The 18,434-nt window shown below is 40.5% G+C and overlaps 1 protein-coding gene across 1 annotated transcript in view; it reads left to right on the forward strand.

Annotated features, from left to right (window-relative positions):
* The window catches only part of LOC148120215 (importin subunit alpha-4-like), a 55,174-nt gene extending 40,912 nt beyond the window's left edge, over positions 1-14,262 (forward strand). The window contains exons 20-26 of the mRNA XM_087911855.1: positions 2,709-2,840; positions 4,005-4,133; positions 7,837-7,941; positions 8,038-8,109; positions 8,259-8,421; positions 11,074-11,168; positions 11,741-14,262. Of these exons, the coding sequence (XP_087767981.1) occupies positions 2,709-2,840; positions 4,005-4,133; positions 7,837-7,941; positions 8,038-8,109; positions 8,259-8,421; positions 11,074-11,168; positions 11,741-11,839 (795 nt within the window). The 3' untranslated portion in view covers positions 11,840-14,262. The remainder of the gene's footprint in view (positions 1-2,708; positions 2,841-4,004; positions 4,134-7,836; positions 7,942-8,037; positions 8,110-8,258; positions 8,422-11,073; positions 11,169-11,740) is intronic.
* Positions 14,263-18,434: the final 4,172 nt, after the last annotated feature.

The raw sequence follows: 18,434 nt of genomic DNA on the forward strand, positions 1-18,434 counted from the left end.
TTCTGCATTTCCATGCCTGATGTGCCCTTCAGAACTCCAACTCTTTCCAGCTTTGTTGACTACAACACTTCTCTCTCTTGGGCTGGTTCCACACCCAGTCTTCAGCTTTCCTCAGCAGCTATCCCATGGCTCTGACATTTCTAACATCTTGGGGTCTCCAAGGCAATCCCTACTTCACCTTCACAGCTTCACACAGTGAGTGGCTTTCATGAAGGAACACCACTGCCACACACTTGGCTTCAGCAGATTTCCTTAGTCAAGGAGGGAGATTCCACAACCCATATTTTGTATCCTTGATACTAAGGCCAGAAGCACGTGGCCACAGCTGCCAAGTTCTGCTGCTTAGTGGGGCTGGAGCTTGGGCCCCTTGTCTAGCTTTCTGTTTTCAGTGGTTTCCTTCACTTAAGGTTTTCTTTAATTCCCTCGTCACAAGTTAGAAGCTTAGCTGGATGGGGTCTTGCCCGGAGGTCACCATTCCCTTTATTCTATTTAGTATTGAACTCTAAACTTTCTGTCTCCTTGAACACCGGACTTAGCTCCATTTCTTGGTGCCTTTTTCTCTTCAAACTGTACATTTTTTATTTCTCCTTGTTCAGCTTGTTTGTTCAACATCTACGTAAGATTGAACACTAATAACAACACAGCACAGTCAATACTAGGCTGTCTTGAAATCGCCTCTGCTACTGCCATTAATCAAAAAGTCTTCAGTTTACTGTCAGGCAGATTGGGGGTGGAGTGGGCAAGGGTAGAAAACAGCCATATTCTTTGCCAAAATACTGCAAGAATGGTCTCAAGGCCACTTACTGGCATTCTTCTCTTCTGAAACCTCTTGCGCCAGACTGCCGTCATCTGCATTGCTCTCAGCACCATTATTTTCCCTGCTCTTACTAGTTTGGCCCACTTAAAGCTTTCACCTGCTTTCCTAATCCAGAGTCCACATTCTACCAACAAACTGCATGGCCAGGCCTGTCACAGCGACACCCCAGTTTTGGTGCAGTTCTGTGTTAATTGCTGAGGACAGACATCTCCAGCACAGCAACTCTTGCAAAAGAGAGCATTTAATTGGGGCTGGCTTACAGTTTTGAAGTTTAGTCCATTGTCACCATGGTAGGGAGCATGGTAGCATGCAGGCATGGTGCTGGCGCAGTGGCTGAGAACTTGCATTCTGATCCACATACATGAGACAGAAGAGAAAAGACGCTAGGCCTGGCTTGGGCTTTAGAAATTTTAGAGCCCATCTCCAGTGACACACTTTTTCCAGTATGGCACACCTACTCCAACAAAGCCATACTTCCTACTTCTTCTAAAACAGTTCCACTCCCTAATGACGAAATAGTCAAATATATGAGCCTATGGGAGTCATTATATTCAAACCATACTTACATTATATGGTTTCTTATGGTGGTGGTCTTGAGGTCCTTCTAATTTTTTCCCTCTGACAGTTTCTGTTTCAAACGTGCATAATCGCACCTCTTCCATCTCTTCTCATTCTTTATTCTTTTCATCTCACACAGGCTTGGAATGAGTCCAGATCCAAATTAGTATTTGTTTTCTTCTTATAGGTAATTTGGAACTGTGTTCTCATGATTCTTAGTAATGCTAAAGGTATAAGTTATGTGGAGTTTTATCTGCTCATCTGACTTGTATGCATGCCTTGTTAAAGGATATGTGTATTCAGGTAGCTGCTTTTGAAAACTTCAGGCAAAAGATGTCTTTAATTTGGACACTTAGTAGAAAGGCCTCTGGATTTCAAATGGGTTAAGAGTGGTGCTTTTGCTGCTGTGAGGACACCAAGGAGAACCACACACTACCTCTGTGTTTTGAATCAGTTTACCAGATCCTGGAGGCTGGTACCCTGTTTGGTCTTGTTCTTGTAGTTGAAAGCTTCAGATAGATGAGGATGTGGCTTAATTTGGGTTTTGGGTCTCATGCAGCCTGCTCACTCTCACTGTGTAGCTGAGGGTGGCTTTTCCTCCTGCTCCTTTGGTTACATTTCCCACGTATTGTGATCACACATGTGTGCCATTACACTCAGCACTACATGATTGTGCTTCATGCTTTTCATTTGAGGGCCTTTGTCAAGGTTCAAGTGCTGAATCATTCCTTACCCTGTTCATTTTAGTGGCTGGAAAAATTGTATTAGCAGATCATACTCAAAACTAGTAAAAATGAATATATGATTCTTTTGGGATCTTCTAAATTTGAAGCAGCATAGTGTTTTGGCTTCAGGTGTATAAGATAGATCACAGTTACTTCTGTGCCTAATTTTTTGGCTCAGGAAAAATTTTATACTTGTTTAACAGTATTTATTTTATGTTTGTTATTATGTTTATGTATGAATGCTGCACCTGTGAGGAGATCAGGGGATGACTTTCTCTAGTTGGTTCTCTTCTTCCACCTTTATGTTGGTTTTGGGGATCCAACTCAGGTTTCCAGGCTAACTTGCAAACTCTTTGCTTGCTAAGCTATCTTGCCAACACATTATTTCTATTTTTATCTATCTGGTACATAAAGTCAGAAATTGGAAACAAACATGCTAAACTTCCGTCTCATGTTTAGGAAAGGTGATCGCAGGTAAGCCCTGAGAGAAAGATTGAACTTACATCAGTCAAGTACACGATACCTTTCCCATCTAGTTAAAACAGAAAACTCCTTACTTTTCTGTTACAGCTCCTGGAATAGCTTTTTTCTGTTTGTACTTCTTATAGATTCTTGTAGACACTGTTTGGGCTCTGTCATACTTGACAGATGGAGGAAATGAGCAGATCCAGATGGTTATTGACTCAGGAGTTGTACCATTCCTCGTGCCCCTTCTGAGCCACCAGGAAGTGAAAGTTCAAGTAAGTATTTTCTTTCTTTTTTCTCATAAAATTCTTTTTATGACCAATCTTTCTATAGCCAACTTTGAGTTAAGTCCAACAGCATGCACCTCAGGATGCCCTAGTTTATCTCCTGAACCCAGATTTGTTCATTTGAAATAATTTTTCAGCTTTTCAGTTATATAAGCCATTAAACAGAGACCTGCATACATTCCATTATGATTTCAAATAGAAAGATGTGAAATTGTTGGTCTCCACAAATAACTTTCTTCTACTATCCTGTAAGGAGACAGCATGGTGCTTGTCTGATGCCCCCATTCTCCTTCACCCCCGTGGGTGAATTTCTGGGTTCTCGTCTCCTGGTGGATGCTTAGGCTCTTCCCTCACCCCCTTCTGTCACGGCTCCTTTTCCTTCTCACTTAAGCTTTCTTTCTGCCTCTCTTAGCTCTCCGTCCCTGGGATAGTTTCCAGAGCCTTCTACCTGCGAACCCCCTGACTCTGCTCTGATTAGGGTTGGCATTTAGTTCTCCCTGTCCTGCTTCTCTACCAAAGTGTTTTTCTCCCTACAAATGTGTGCTGACCCAGGGTAACATTGAGTATATTAAATACAGGACATCATTAAATGAGAAACACAAATGTGTGCTCACTCAGAACCATATTAAAATCTGTGGTGCTGCTTTGGTCATAAATAAGAATACCTGTTTTTAAAGAGAGGATTTGATCATTTTTAGTTTCCACTGTTTTAAAAACTTTTTTTTTAGATGCTTTATATTTGTGTGGTTTTGGGGGCAGAACATGTTTTTCGTTTTCTTTTGTTATTTTCAAGACAAGGTTTCCTCTGTTTAGCCCAGGCTGTCCTAGAACTTGCTCTGTAGACCAGACTTGGTCTCGAATTCACAGATTCTCTTGCCTCTGTCTCCCAAGTGCCTGGATTAAAAGTGTGTGCCATAACTGCTAGGCCTAAAAACCTTTTTTCTAAAAAATTTTCACATATTTTTTCTGTGGGATTCAATAATTTTCCATAGGACATGGTTGTTTAAAAGTCCTTGCTAGTTTGGTTCTGGCTTTGCTGTAGGGATGAAATAAATGTTCATCATTTGCTCCTCACACTCCCCAGAGTTATGAAAACTACAGAGATGACAATTTCATTATAAACATACTTAAAACATTTTCTCCCCACTCCAGACTGCAGCACTCAGAGCAGTTGGGAACATAGTGACCGGCACTGACGAGCAGACCCAGGTGGTTCTTAACTGCGATGTCTTGTCCCACTTCCCAAACCTCTTATCACACCCGAAAGAGAAAATAAATAAGGTAAAGGCACACACTGCCCCTTCTTTTGTCTGTGGCTGTTTCCTTGTTGCAATTACAATATGTTTTCTCACTTGGGATCATGGCACTCAGGATGAGGATGGCTGTAAGTGAATCTTTTATAATTGCTTTAGTTTCTGTTTCCTTTCGTCCTACTATCATCGCAGTAAAATATTTCAGACTGTTTATGTGTTTATAGATTGAGCAGTATCATTAAATTAGTAACCAGTATGCAAAAACATATAAACTCTCATTAAAATAACTGGTATTCTTAAAAAACAGATAATTTACTCCCTTACAAATTAGAATAGACCTTAGGGTGTCATGCCTTCTTTCAAAGATCATAAAAATTTACTTTTAAAAGTTTCAAGTTTATTTACAAATTTATTATTAGTTGTATAGTAAATAATTATTTAAGAGTTTTATGGCTTATTTCACATACCATTTTTTTTATTTTGTTGAACTATACATTTTTCTCTGCTCCCCTCCCTGTCTCTCCCCTCCCCTTCAGCCCTCTTCCATAGTCCCCATGCTCCCAATTTGTTCAGGAGATCTTGTCTTTTTATACTTCCCTTATAGATAAGATCCATGTATGTCTGTCTTAGGGTCCTCATTGTTCTCTAGGTTCTCTGAGGTTATGATTTACAGGCTGGTTTTCTTTGCTTTATGTCTAAAAGCCACTTGTGAGTGAGTACATATGATAATTGTTTTTCTGGGTGGTAACCTCACTCAATGATGTTTTCTAGCTCCATCCATTTGCCTGGAAATTTCAAGATGTCGTTATTTTTTTCTGCTGTGTAATACTCCATTGTGTAAATGCACCACATTTTCCTTATCCATTCTTTGGTTGAGGGGCTTTTCAGGTGTTTCCAGGTTTTGATTATGACAAACAAAGCTGCTATGAACATAGTTGAACACATGTCCTTATGGTACAATTGAGCATCCTTTGGGTATATACCCCAAAGTGGTATTACTGGGTCTTGAGGAAGGTTGTTTCCTAATTTTCTGAGAAATCATCATAATGATATCCAAAGATACTGTAACAATTTGCACTCCCACCAGCAATGCAGGAGTGTTCCCTTTATCCCACATCCTCTTCAGCATAAGTTGTCACCAGTGTTTTTGATCTTGGCCATTTTTATAGGTGTAAGATGGAATCTCAGAGTTGTTTTGATTTGCATTTCTCTGATGACTAAGGATGTTGAGAATTTCCTTAAGTGTGTTTCAGCCATTTTAGATTCCTCTAAAATGGAATCCCACCAGCAATGCAGGAGTGTTCCCTTTATCCCACATCCTCTTCAGCATAAGTTGTCACCAGTGTTTTTGATCTTGGCCATTTTTATAGGTGTAAGATGGAATCTCAGAGTTGTTTTGATTTGCATTTCTCTGATGACTAAGGATGTTGAGAATTTCCTTAAGTGTGTTTCAGCCATTTTAGATTCCTCTGTTGAGAGTTCTCTATTTAGGTCTGTATCCCATTTTTTTTAATTGGATTATTTGCTCTTTTGGTGACTAGTTTCTTGAGTTCTTTGTATATTTTGGAGATCAGTCCTCTGTCTGATGTGGGGTTAGTGAAGTGGGCTGTCATTTTGTCTTGTTGACCATGTCCTTTGCTTTACAGAAACTTCTCAGTTTCAGGAGGTTCCAGTTATTGTTTCTCTCGGTGTCTGTGCTGCTGGGGTTATATTTAGAAAGTGGTCTCCTGTGCCTGTGCATTCAAGTGTGTTTTCCTCTTTATCTTCTATGAGGTTCAGTGTGGTTGGCTTTATGTGGAGGTCTTTAATCTATTTGGAATTGAGCTTTGTGAATGTTGATAGATCTATTCTCATTCTTCTACATGGTGATATCAAGTTATGCCAGCACCATTTGTTAAATATGCTTTTTTTTCATTTAACATTTTTTTCTTCTTTGTCAAAAATCAGGTGTTTGTAGATGTGTGAATTGATATCTGTGTCTTTCATTCGGTTCCATTGGCTCTCCTGTCTGTTTTTATGCCAATACCAGGCGCAGATCTATAGTAGAGTTTGAAGTCAGGGATTGTGATGCCTCCAGAAGTTTTTTTATTGTACAGGATTGTTTTGGCTATCCTATACCATGTTCTCAAAGTTCATTTAATACAATGTATTATAGAGTTCTCTCTCTCTCTCTCTCTCTCTCTCTCTCTCTCTCTCTCTTTTTCTGTGAATGTGTGTGTGAAGAACCACAGTTAACATCAGGTATCTTCCTTAGTTACTTGCTACATGTGTTTTTTGTCCTTTTTTTAAAAATTGATTTTATTGAACTGTAAATTTTTCTCTGTTTTCCTCCCTTCCTCTCTCCTCCCTCTACATGTATTTTTAAAAATTGCTTTTATTATTAATTCTGTGTCTTTGTCTGTTCAGGCGGATGGGTGTGTGCATCTGGCATCAGCTCTCGGGACTGGAGGCACAGGCGGTTGTCAGCCACCCAGTGTGGTTCCGAGGAGCTGAGCTCTGGTTCTGGAGAAGAGCAGTCCGTGTTCTTTACCATGGAGTCATCTCTCCAGCTCCTCCACCTCGGATTTTGAGTCAGGGTCTCTCATTGGACATGAGCGCCACAGACCCTTTCTCTCTGCCTCGGTTGTGCTCCAGGTAGAGATGCCTCTGAGACCAACTTCTACCTGGATGCTAGAGATCCGTCAGATGTTCATGCTTGCATGGCAAGCCCTTCCCCAGCTCAGCCACCTCCCAGAGCCCTGACTTGATTCGCTTTTATGGCTGAATAAGTCATTCTGTTCGTATGAATGCGCCACATTTTCCTCATTTGCCTGCTGGTTGACACTGGGGTTGTTTATACCTCGTGTCTGTTGTAATTAATGCTGCAGAAAACACTGACCCCTCAGGGACTGTTTCAGTCCTTGGTTTAATTTCCTTTCTGACATACTGGAAGTTGCTGAGTCATGGCCATTGTGTGGTAGCTTTTTGAGGAAACTTCAGACTTTCACTGATGGCTGTCCTTGACTGTATTTAGGGTTTTGCTTTCTCTGCAGCTGTGTGTACAGACGCTTGTCACCATGCATCTCAAGGCAGGTGCTGAGCATCAGGACCTCGGCCCCTTACCCAGGGATCCTTCTCCCCCACCTCATGCTTTCCAATAAACTAAAGCTCTTTAATACAAGTAGTGTTGACAAGTATTTGGAAACTCCATTCTTCTGGCTTGCCTTTCAAAAAGAGAATGAAATGTGCCCCCTAGGCTAAAGATTTGGGTCTGTTTTATTTGTTGCTGTATCACCATTGCCTAGAACAATACGTAGCTTTAGCTAGGCTTACAGATTATTGAATAAATACTGGTTTAAGTGGACACAGAAGTATTAGGGATGGAGGCTTCTTTCCCCTTTAATAAAATGGTAGGTCTGAGCTGGCTAAATCACATGTAAAAATGCTCGCCGTGTAAACCTGACAACCCGAGTTTGTCTCTGGAACCACATATGGAGGGAAGTACCGACTTGCACATGCGCACCATGACATGCACGGGCGCATCCGTCTACTCGTTTGCAAACACTAGACTCACATAAAATGATAGTAAGTCGAATAAAATGGAGGTCTTAACCCGTTACATTTTAGACACGATCACTCTAACCCTACTCAGGAGATTTTATTATCAAATATTTATAACATTAAAAAGAGAAAAATACAGATATTAAATATAGTTTTTCCAATAAAACTGACCCATATTTTGTTCACTACAGGAAGCAGTATGGTTCCTTTCCAATATAACAGCAGGCAATCAGCAGCAAGTTCAAGCTGTAATAGATGCTGGGTTAATCCCCATGATCATTCACCAGTTTGCTAAGGTCAGTCATATCATTAATACATTGTTTACCTTAATTTATTACAACCCAGACTTTTGGATAAAGAATTTATTTCATGAATTTGTTTTTGCTCTCCAGGGGGACTTCGGAACACAAAAAGAAGCTGCTTGGGCCATTAGCAACTTAACAATAAGTGGCAGAAAAGACCAAGTGAGTTTGAAAAAAATGTAACTGGTCACTGTTACTAACTGCAGCACGGACACTTCTTTCTTCTTCCTAGAAGTTACTGAACGTTTTCGTCTCTACTCCAGTTTCTAGAGGGAAGGAGAGTTCATAAAATCTTCTTTTGTATTGTCTAGGTGGAGTACCTTGTACAACAAAATGTAATACCACCATTGTGTAACTTACTGTCGGTGAAAGACTCTCAGGTGGTTCAGGTGGTTCTGGATGGTCTTAAAAACATCCTGATAATGGCTGGTGATGAAGCAAGCACAATAGCCGAGATAATAGAAGAATGCGGAGGTGAGTAGGTGAACACTGGCGTTTTAAACACTAGTTCCTCTCAGCTCAGCTTACTAGAAAATTACTATAGGCTCATTGTTATTAAGTGACCAGAGTATTTTCCTGGTCTTATTCAGCATATTAGCATTGCTGAAGGATTTTCACAAAAGAACACAGCAGTTCATAGTTTAGAAATACTGGTCATGAAATCAATTTTCCTGGAGGTTGATGGATTTTAGGAAATACTCATTATTACATTGGTTTGTTTTCCACCGCCATACAAAAAATATCTGAGGATAAGTGCTTATAAAATAAGATTTCTTTAGTTGGGAATTTTGGAAAGTGAAAGCTTAAGACGGAATGGTTGTTCCAATTTGTGTACAATGTATGGATACGCATGCCTCTAGGAAAGTCCTCGTGGGAGCTGCAGGGCAGAACACATAAGAGAGAATACAAGAGAGACCCAGGGACAGACTCAGTATTTTGTAATAACGTACAATGTAAGGTAATGCTAAGGATGGTTCTGCAAAAGCTTTACTAACTCTTCTAAGGCCAGATCCCCAGCATCAAACCTTCAGTAGGCCCCGTTACTTAATGGTCCTTAAAGTCCTCCCAGTAACTCAGTTCCGAGGACCATACCACAGTGTTCATTTTGAAGTCACAGTGTACAATGTTAAAAGCCTGGTGGACTACTCGAGTAGGTAAAAGCTTTCTTTAATCCATTCTCAAAATCTAGGCAAAGCAAACCTATTATTTTTATGTTATACATAGTACCATGTATCTGGGTAGATTCTTCTTTGGGTAGTGGTTGCCCAATTGTGTGTGTCTTGTTTGAATTCCCAAAGTTGGAGAGACTTTAGGATTGTTACACAAGTGTGTTGAAGGGGGCTGGAGAAATAGCTCAGCGGTTAAAAGCACTGACTGCTCTTCCAGAGGACCCGGGTTCAATTCCCAGCACCCACATGGCAGCTCACAACTGTCTGAAAATCCAGTTCCAGGGGATCTGACATCTTCACACCAATGCACATAAAATAAAAAGATACATTAATCATAAAAATTAAAAAAAATTAAAAAAAAGTGTGTTGAAATAAATAGGACCGAAGTCATTTATTTAGTATTATCATTTCTGGTAAGGACATAATGAAATACATACTTAAAAATTTTGTTCTATAAAAAGTACCTGTTCTGTATGTACTAAAGTATCCAGACATTTGCTATAAAACTATAAATAATGATTTGTTTGCATTTTTCTTAGCTATGTAGTTTACCCACCTTATGCTTTAGCAAAAATAAATACAATAGCCTCACAGATCAGTAAAAATAGAAAGGTATGTGAGAGTTTTGTTCAAGATCATGTAAATGGTTTCAATACAAGCAAATTCATGCTCATGCTTGTTTTAAGATATATTTTAAGATAAAAATTAGTTTCATAGTCAAGTTCATAAGCCAGTAATTTTGAATAGCTTAGACAATTCTTTAATGTTTCTTTAAAGTTATGTTTGTTCCTGTTGGAGTAATAATCACAATGTGTAATATCGTCTTATAAAGCATTTTTCATTAATTAGTGTTGACACCTATTTCTTCATATTCTGATTTGTATATAATATTTTAAAAGTCAACTGTTTTAATGTTAAAAATGTTATCTCCTGGATGAATACTAAGGTTTTAAATACATAAACTTGTGCACCTGGTACATGAAGTCTATGGTACAGTGTAACTATAAAAGATACTCTCAATTGCGCACAGGTGTGCACACCTGTATGCAGCACTTGATAGAAGCAGAGGACCTCAAGTTCAAGTTCAGAGTTGACTACACAGTCTTGTCTCATGAAGCCTGAAAAGGAGATGAATGATGAGTGTTCTGAAAACTTCCTCTTTCTGCTGTTCAGACCTGTGAACACAACTATTCACTTCGTTGTTTTTTCGAGACGAATCTTCTGCATATAACTTTGTGTCTGTCCTGGAACTCACTCTGTAGACCAGGGTGACCTCAAACTCACAGAGATCCGCCTTCCCCTGCCTCCCAAGTGCTGGAATTAAAGGCGTGCGCCGCCACTGCCTGACTTACTCTCTTTTTGAAATGCAGTGTTTTTGATGCAAAGCTTCCATTAATTTAGTTCTGAAGACCTACATTCAGAAAACTGTGGAAGAGCTATCATGATTATATTGAAACCTTTTGGGAGGTTTTCCGATCTTGTACTGTCATTAACTTGCCATGCACCAAGAAACAAACCCCTGTTATCTCTGTCAGATTGAATGTTTTGGTGATTGAGTTGGGGGTTTTGTTTATTTGTTCTTTGATTTGTGAGACCAGGGAATATCAAATATTTTTAAGGGGAAAGGAATTACTCAGCTGATGGTTGGGTTTTTGTATGTTCTTCCAGACTGTTACTTTTTTTTTTTTAAAGATTTATTTTATGTACCTACATGCACATCTTTATTCCAGAAGAGGTCATCAGATCCCACTATAGATGGTTGTGCTCCGCAGTGTGTGGTTGATGGGAATTTACCCAGGTCCTCAGGAAGAGCAGCCAGTGCTCGTCACTGCTGAGCTACCTCTCCAGACTGTCATCTTTGAGTGAGATAAGACATACTCTGAGGTTCATAGAGCTTTTCTGTAACTAGATTATGCAGATTACTACCACCTTAATTATTCTTACATTTTTTTGTCAGGTTTGGAGAAAATTGAAGTTTTGCAGCAACATGAAAATGAAGACATATATAAATTAGCATTTGAAATCATAGATCAATATTTCTCTGGTGATGATGTAAGTAAATATTAAAAATGCAGGTGTCTGCATGTAATGGGCATTTACTTAGAATTTTTCTCATTCTTAATGTGCACGAAATTTGTATTGTTTTCTGTTAGATATTCCACTAATCACTTTCTCGTTTTTTTTTTTTTTTTGATTTTTTTTTTGAGACAGGGTTTCTCTGTTGTTTTTGGTGCCTGTCCTGGAACTAGCTCTTGTAGACCAGGCTGGCCTCGAACTCACAGAGATCTGCCTGCCTCTGCCTCCCGAGTGCTGGGATTAAAGGCGTGCGCCACCGCCGCCCGGCACGAGTCACTTTCTTAAACATTTTTTCCACAACTTCAGTATAAGGAAAAATTATAAAAGCATTTCTTGTTACAGTTTTAATCTATTAACTGGAAAGAAATAATTCTGGAAATGACACTCACATGAAGTGCATCTGCAGATATGGGAACTTATTAAGTCAAGCACCTTTTAAAAATTATTCAATTGTGTTTGTTTAATATCTCATGAAATTGTTGCTAATTTACCTGGATAGTTTTAGGCAGTTTAAATATTCATTTGGAGTTTTCTCTTTGTTTTTATAGATTGATGAAGATCCCAGCCTCATTCCTGAAGCAACACAAGGAGGTACTTACAACTTTGACCCAACAGCCAACCTCCAGACAAAGGAATTTAATTTCTAAGGTCCATTAAGTGCAGCATCGTTCATTCAATACAAACACCACCAGATGGCCACCAAGCGATAAGACAGCAAGCAGCAGAAGGCTCCCAGAACTCTTGCCTCTTCGTTTTGATGCTTCTAAAGCAAGCCATGTCTCAGTCACTTTGCAGTTGCCAAAAGTCACTCTCACATGGACTGTAAATGCATATGCATGATTTCCTGAACTGTTTTAGAATTCTCCTTAACAATCTCAACTACCCTATTTTTCCATGTTCCCTGGTGCCACATGCTGAGAGCTGCAGTCTCCAGTTAGAATACTCCATAGTGGTGGCGTATCAGCTGCCCGCTGGTACTCCTTTGGGAAAAGGTGCACTGTGGATCAAGACACTGTGGTATGATGTATATCCGTGTTGGAAGACTACAGAGGTGCAGTGTGATCTGAGCCTCCATCATTGTCCTCCACAAACATATTTTCATATTCTTATGTGGAAGAATTAAAGTACAAGCCAAATGATTTTCATTGGTGGAACTGACACAAAAAAGTAATAACTTAAAAACAAGAAACTTGGTTATTGATTTAAAAAGATAAGTTTTTTAAAACTGTACTTCACCTACCATTAATTGATGTGTTTATTATCTGCCTCAGAAGCCAGGGTTGGAGCAAGAGCTTTAGATATCAGTGGTAATGCTTTCGCCGTTGTACCTAATGTTTGAGAACAGCCAACCCTATCTGACCACCCACAGCCTGTGTGCTCCTGCTGTTCTGAATAATCAAATGCTGTGCATGGTCTCTACCTGAGCTGCAGCCTGTTACAGACTTGAACTTCTGTTAAGTTGAAAGCAAGAGTCCCTGACTACAAAAAATACGTCAATAAATAAATAAGTCAAAACAGGAATGGAAAAGGTCTAAAATACTCATTGGTAAAGTTTTAAGATAGCCTTGCTTTCAGCTTCCAGGAGTTATTTATTTTATTTTAATTTGATAATTGGATATGGTTGATTTATATTGGGTTTAAACTGTGGAGCTTTCATGTTTACTGTAATTTAGTCTTAAAACATTTTTTACTTAGTAACCAGTACTTTTGATAAAGTGGTGGCAACCAACCAGCAACTCTTTAGAAGTGTTCCAAGACTTCATTCTTGAGTATTGGGGAGCTCATTCCGATCCCACTCAGAGCATCAGCACATGTTAAAGAGAAAGCCAGGATCTGTGTAGAGGAATGATGTGCAGTTATTTAACTCAGCCCGATTTGCAGAGATCTCTCATCTATAAAATCCGGTATTGCTATGTAAAGTCATTGCTTTTGGCAAATTGTCTGACCCAGATATTGATGAATGAATATGGATTTGCAGTTTTTTAAACTAAATAATTTGTGCTGTCACAGAAATGGTTCTGTTGCTCTTGTTCCCTGGGTATAATTTCCCAATGCATTGATGTGAAGGGATAGAAATCTAAACTAAGTTAGTTTTCAGATGGGGGCGTGTCTACTGTGACGAAGAGGAGCCAGATGCCATCAGAGCTTTGTGAGCCAACTGGGGTGTTTTCACTGAGAGACAACACAGCAGGTGTGCTTCATTACAAATGTGTGTATCTGCCAAGGTGGAGCCACTTTAAAGAGTGAGCTTTGTCTTGTATCTAAAATGGATACAAGCGTATGTTTAAACTGCAAGATTTTTACTTGCTAGAGAATCTGTTTTAATATAGTGGTTTGGCCTCTGATTATTTATAGGTTTTATAAATTTTAGAATCAATTTCTCTTTAAGGTGGCTCAGATTTTTCAACTCTTGTGCACATAAAATTGAGTTGAAGTTCATTGTGCCTTTTTTTCTTTACCCAAATTTTGAGTTAAAGCTTCATATGGTAACTGCATCCTGTTCAAACACTTGTCTAAATTTTGAAACTGTGTAGTGTTCACTAAAAGTAGGAATAACAAAGTCAGAATGAATTAAGGTCACAAACTTTGGTGAAACCCTTAAAGTCCAAATCTTCTTAATGTTGTGAATTGTCCCCTTCCAGTTTAGTTTCTTCTGGACTCTCCCTACTTAACTGACAGTTACCTTCTAAAATTTGCACACATTGAGATGAAAATTGGGCCTCTACTGTGATGATCCCTATTTCCTCTCGCATCCTAAGTGCAAACTAACCTTTTAGTAACAGTAGCATCAAGCAGTGCAGACTTGTGCGTCTGCTTGATTCAGTTTGCCGTGACCTTACCAGGCCTGAATTGGAATCGCACCATTTCGTAGACAAAGGAACTGAGTGTATTGCTGCACTTTTAAGTTTTCAAAACAGTGTTTTAAAATTGCATTGTTTTTATTTTTTTAAACTCAGTTTAAAAATAACTAAAATGTTCTTTCAAAAGAGGCATCTAAACGTGTTCCTAATTTTGTATATGGGCTTAGGTTTTGTAACCAATAAAAAAGCTGCTATCAAATATGATAAAACATTGAAAGATTTATTTCTGAAAATAATTGTTTAGCTTGTTTTCTGTGTGGTTAAGCTTAACTTTGGAATTATCTTCAAGTGCCAGCCACAGTGATGGTAAAGCATTAGTGACTGCCCTTGTTTTTTGATATCTCCTTTCTACCACAACAGTGACCAGCCAGTAGCTACCTAGAGAATATTTTGTGGCACATCAGAAGTATCAACATGTGTATAATTCTCTGAGCTGTCAAAACAATAACCCATGACCCAGGGGCTTCAAACCTCAGAAACTGTTGCAGTTCTGGCGACGAGAAGTCAAGTCAAGCCCGGCTCTCTGTTCCACGCTGTCTTCCACTCAGCCTGGAAAGGGTTCCTTCCTGGCTTCTGATGGTGACCGGCAATCCTTGGCTCATAGGTTCATCCTGTCATTCTCTGCCAATCTGAGTGTACTGGAAAACTGTAATTTCGGGGGAAAACCATTATTTGGAAAAATAGTGTGGTTATGATTTTGATGCAACAAACTAGCCATTCAGAGAAAGGCTGCCTAAGCTATGAAGGCATGTAATTGTAACAGAACGTAGTCACTGAAATAAACCTGAAAGTGTTCCCTGTCCAGGTAGAAGTGTAGCTCAGAATGAAATCTTGGATTAGTTAGAAGAACAAAGAAGCAGCTGGACTTTTGAGCATAGAGATATTCTTCTGTATGCTGTCACTTCAGACTACCTGTAAAAGATGTATAAGAAAATCAATGTAATAATGTGATCTTTCCATCGCTCCTTCTGAGGTGCCTTCTCTTTAGGGCATTCGTTGTTACAGGTAAACCAACAGCACCTGACTTTCAGGTAGCCTTCCTGTGACAATTTTTTTTAACACTTTTGACCTATGATTTTTAAACTTCTGGAAAACCTTTAACTCTTGAAGGGATGGAAGTGTGTAATTTATATTTGTTAAGCTGATTCTTAATTCAACTGGCCTAAAAAGTGCTCATGAACCCACCTTGAAGCTTAAAAGGAAACTTTTCATGCGGACAAAAAACTGGGACTGCAAGACTCGGAAATGTATGTACAGATCAGTCCTCAAGAAGGGTGTTTGGGAAAATGGTTGTGGGAGTACAGTCTGTCCCCATGATTTCTTAGCTCAACCGGCACTGCAACTTATTTCAGTCCATTTCAAGCTGTTGGGTAATTGATTGTTGAGGTGTTCTGTGCACTTTGAGATGGTTAGCCTCATTTGTGGCTTATACTCACGAGGTCCTAGTAGCACCTCTTCCTCTTCCAGTCCAGACACCTGAATGCGACATTCCTAAATTCCATCCTTGTACACCATTGGTCTAAGTCAACTCCTGTGTCAAAGGCCCAGCCGAGACAGTGTGCAGCTGTCTGCTGTGTGAATAGTGGTAGGCTGTTCTCAGAGGTCAGCCATTCCAGGAGTTAGTGTCGGCCCCAAGGCAGCGCAGTTTGAAAACTGATTGATGCTCATCACTTCCTAAATCACACAAGAATTTTGTTCTCTTGGAAAGCTTAAAGGGTATTGAGTAATACAGGAGAAAAGTAGAGAGATGGAGTGGCACGCTCTAGACCCTGAGTACACATTCCAGAACCATTAAATAAAGTGGGTACCAGTGCTACGAAATGGTATCCTCTGCATGCCCCTGCATTCCCTTAAAAATTACCATCTACCTTTTGATGGCTCCCTTTCCAATGATGGTGTCCAAAGACAAAACCTTGTTAAGCTGCAAGTTAAATAAGGAATGTCTTCATGGGGTAGCAGTTTTTACCAGTTTTATGCAGCTGCAAACCTGTGTTCCAGAGCATACATTTACATCCATGTGTTATTTTGGAGATAAAACCAGATTTTTGAGGCAGCCATTTTATGGGATAAGATTGAGAAGTAATGAGTCACTTCAAAGGAGCTCAGTCTGCAGTTCTGGCTGCTGTTGCTTTAGAGTTTCCTATCCATGTACAAACTCATTTCTCTTAAGTGGCCGTCATTACAAGTGTGATTGGAACTAGTGCTTGGTTTTTCTCAGAGAACAGAAGAGACAGAGCTGTTGGTACAAGAGCCCCCCCCCCACACACACACCAGAGCAGCCATGCCTTGGCCCCGTCCTGGTTGTCAATGTTTTATTGGGCCTGGTTCCTGTCACCTTAAACAGGCAGTGTACCTCAACAATGAAGAGTGTGACTAGCTTCTGGTTATCGTGGAATGGCAGCTTCCGTCCTCTCGACCCTTAATTCTCGTGTGGGAAGAGAGTTTCAGTCATTTTCCAACTCTGGAGTGAACAGCCTAAACTTCCATTGCCCTATCACATAGGCATCTGCCTGTCTGAAATTTAAATTTCATACTATCAGTCCAATTTTCCTTATCATATTCTTTTAACTCTATGTGTACCTTGACAGTAAATTTTTTCTTAATGGTTTTGACTAAGCCTTTAGAAACATTAAGATATTTATTGAGCAATTGAGCATCCTATCTCATGCCAGGTACTACCCTAGGGCATAGGCTAAACAAATATCAGGAAGAGGCCTGCTCAGAAAGGCTAGTGAGCGTTCCCTAAAGGTCGGCTGTGCTTTTGATTTAGTGCAGCCCTCTTGACCTGATGAAGATCTGTTCAGCTGTATTTTCTCCAAACTGTGAAGCAAGAGCAGAGGTTGATTGGACAGGTTCACTGAAAAATGTGGAGGCGGGAAAACTACAGAGGCATTGTGGGGTGCACAAAAGGGTGTGCAAGGTTGTAATGAGAATCAACGGAGGGAGAGGTAAGTAGGGCCAGCAAGGGGCTGATGGGGCAGATGACAGCCCGGTGGTCAGCCTAGGATTTCAGCACTGAGCAGTAGAAAATTGGCACAAAGGGGGTAAGGGAAGATGGTGTTTGGGGCTGTAGAGATGGCTCAGAGGTTAAGAGCACTTGTTAGTCTTGCAGAGGACCCACGATTTGTTGTCAGCACCCACACTGCAGTTACAGGTGTCCATAACTCCATCACCAGTTGATCAGTGCCATCTCCTGGCCTCTGGGGGTGGCAGGCAGAGACCTACCCTAACCTGTTTACGTACACAAAAGATGAGTTCTAATCAGGACAGCTAGTTGGTAGCGGAGTCTTTCAACTTTAGTCATTTCAAGATAATTAGTCAGTTTAGTGAGTGTGAAACACGGGTGACAGATGGAGAGCCAGGCTCAGAGGTGCCTGGCAGCTGTACACACTAGTTTGGTGATGCTGAGAGGTGCCGTCTGCGGAGAGGAAGTATTGAGAATGATTCTTGGGTTCTGGCTGGTTCTAGATAGGAGGGGATGGAATTAACTTGAGGCACAGGAAAGAACTGTGCAAAGTGAAGTAAGTTGGTTTGGAGTGTAGGAAGGACTGAGGGAGCTGTTGCAGCATGGTGGTGAAGGCAGAAACTGAGATTGCAGAGCAGGGGTGGACTCTGAAGGCTCCTAGTCTAAGCTCTACAATGTTTCTATTTCTTAACTGTGCATGTGTATGCGAGGGCTGTGCTGCAGAGGCCAGAAGAGGTCACTGAGTCCCCTGGAGCAGGAGACAGCTGGTTGATGAGGTGGCAACTGAACTCAGACCCTCTGAAAGGGCAGGAGACATCTCCAGCTTTTTCATCTAGAGGAAGACAGGTTAGTTCCCAGGTGCATGGCTTTTCTTGCTGCTGTGATAAAAAAATGTACTGACAGAAGCAATGTAAGGGTGAAGGGGTTTACTTTGGCTCCAGTTCGTGGAGGGCAATCATGGAGGCAGGAACTAGAGACTAGTGACGTGCGCAGTCAGGAGGCAGAATGAAGCATGCCAGTGCCTTGCATTTCTTTCCTCAGTGCAGAGCTTGTCCTATGGAATAGCGTCTTCCCGGCGTAACTAAACTAATCCGGAGCATCCTTCATAGGCATGCTCAGAGAGGCTGGGCTCTCAGTTGACCTTAGGGCCTGTCAGTGCGGTTGAGAAACGCTCTGACTACTAAAGAGCCATAGGTTTTCTGTTCCTGCTCTGGCAGGGTTTCCTCTGCTCCCTCAGTCAGCAGTTCTTAGACAGCTGGTATGTGCCAGATCTGCAATAGGTGTCAGGTATCCCCTACCAGACAAGCCAGTCACAGTCCCTGTCTTGTGGAGTTTATGTTCTAGTGCGAGGGAGGAGCAATACACAGTAAAGAGATAATTTCTGCAGATACAGAAAAATTCACCCTCCTAGCCAGC

Source organism: Myodes glareolus, chromosome 12 (assembly GCF_982192425.1).
Source record: "Myodes glareolus chromosome 12, mMyoGla1.1, whole genome shotgun sequence".
NCBI classification, from domain to species: domain Eukaryota; kingdom Metazoa; phylum Chordata; class Mammalia; order Rodentia; family Cricetidae; genus Myodes; species Myodes glareolus.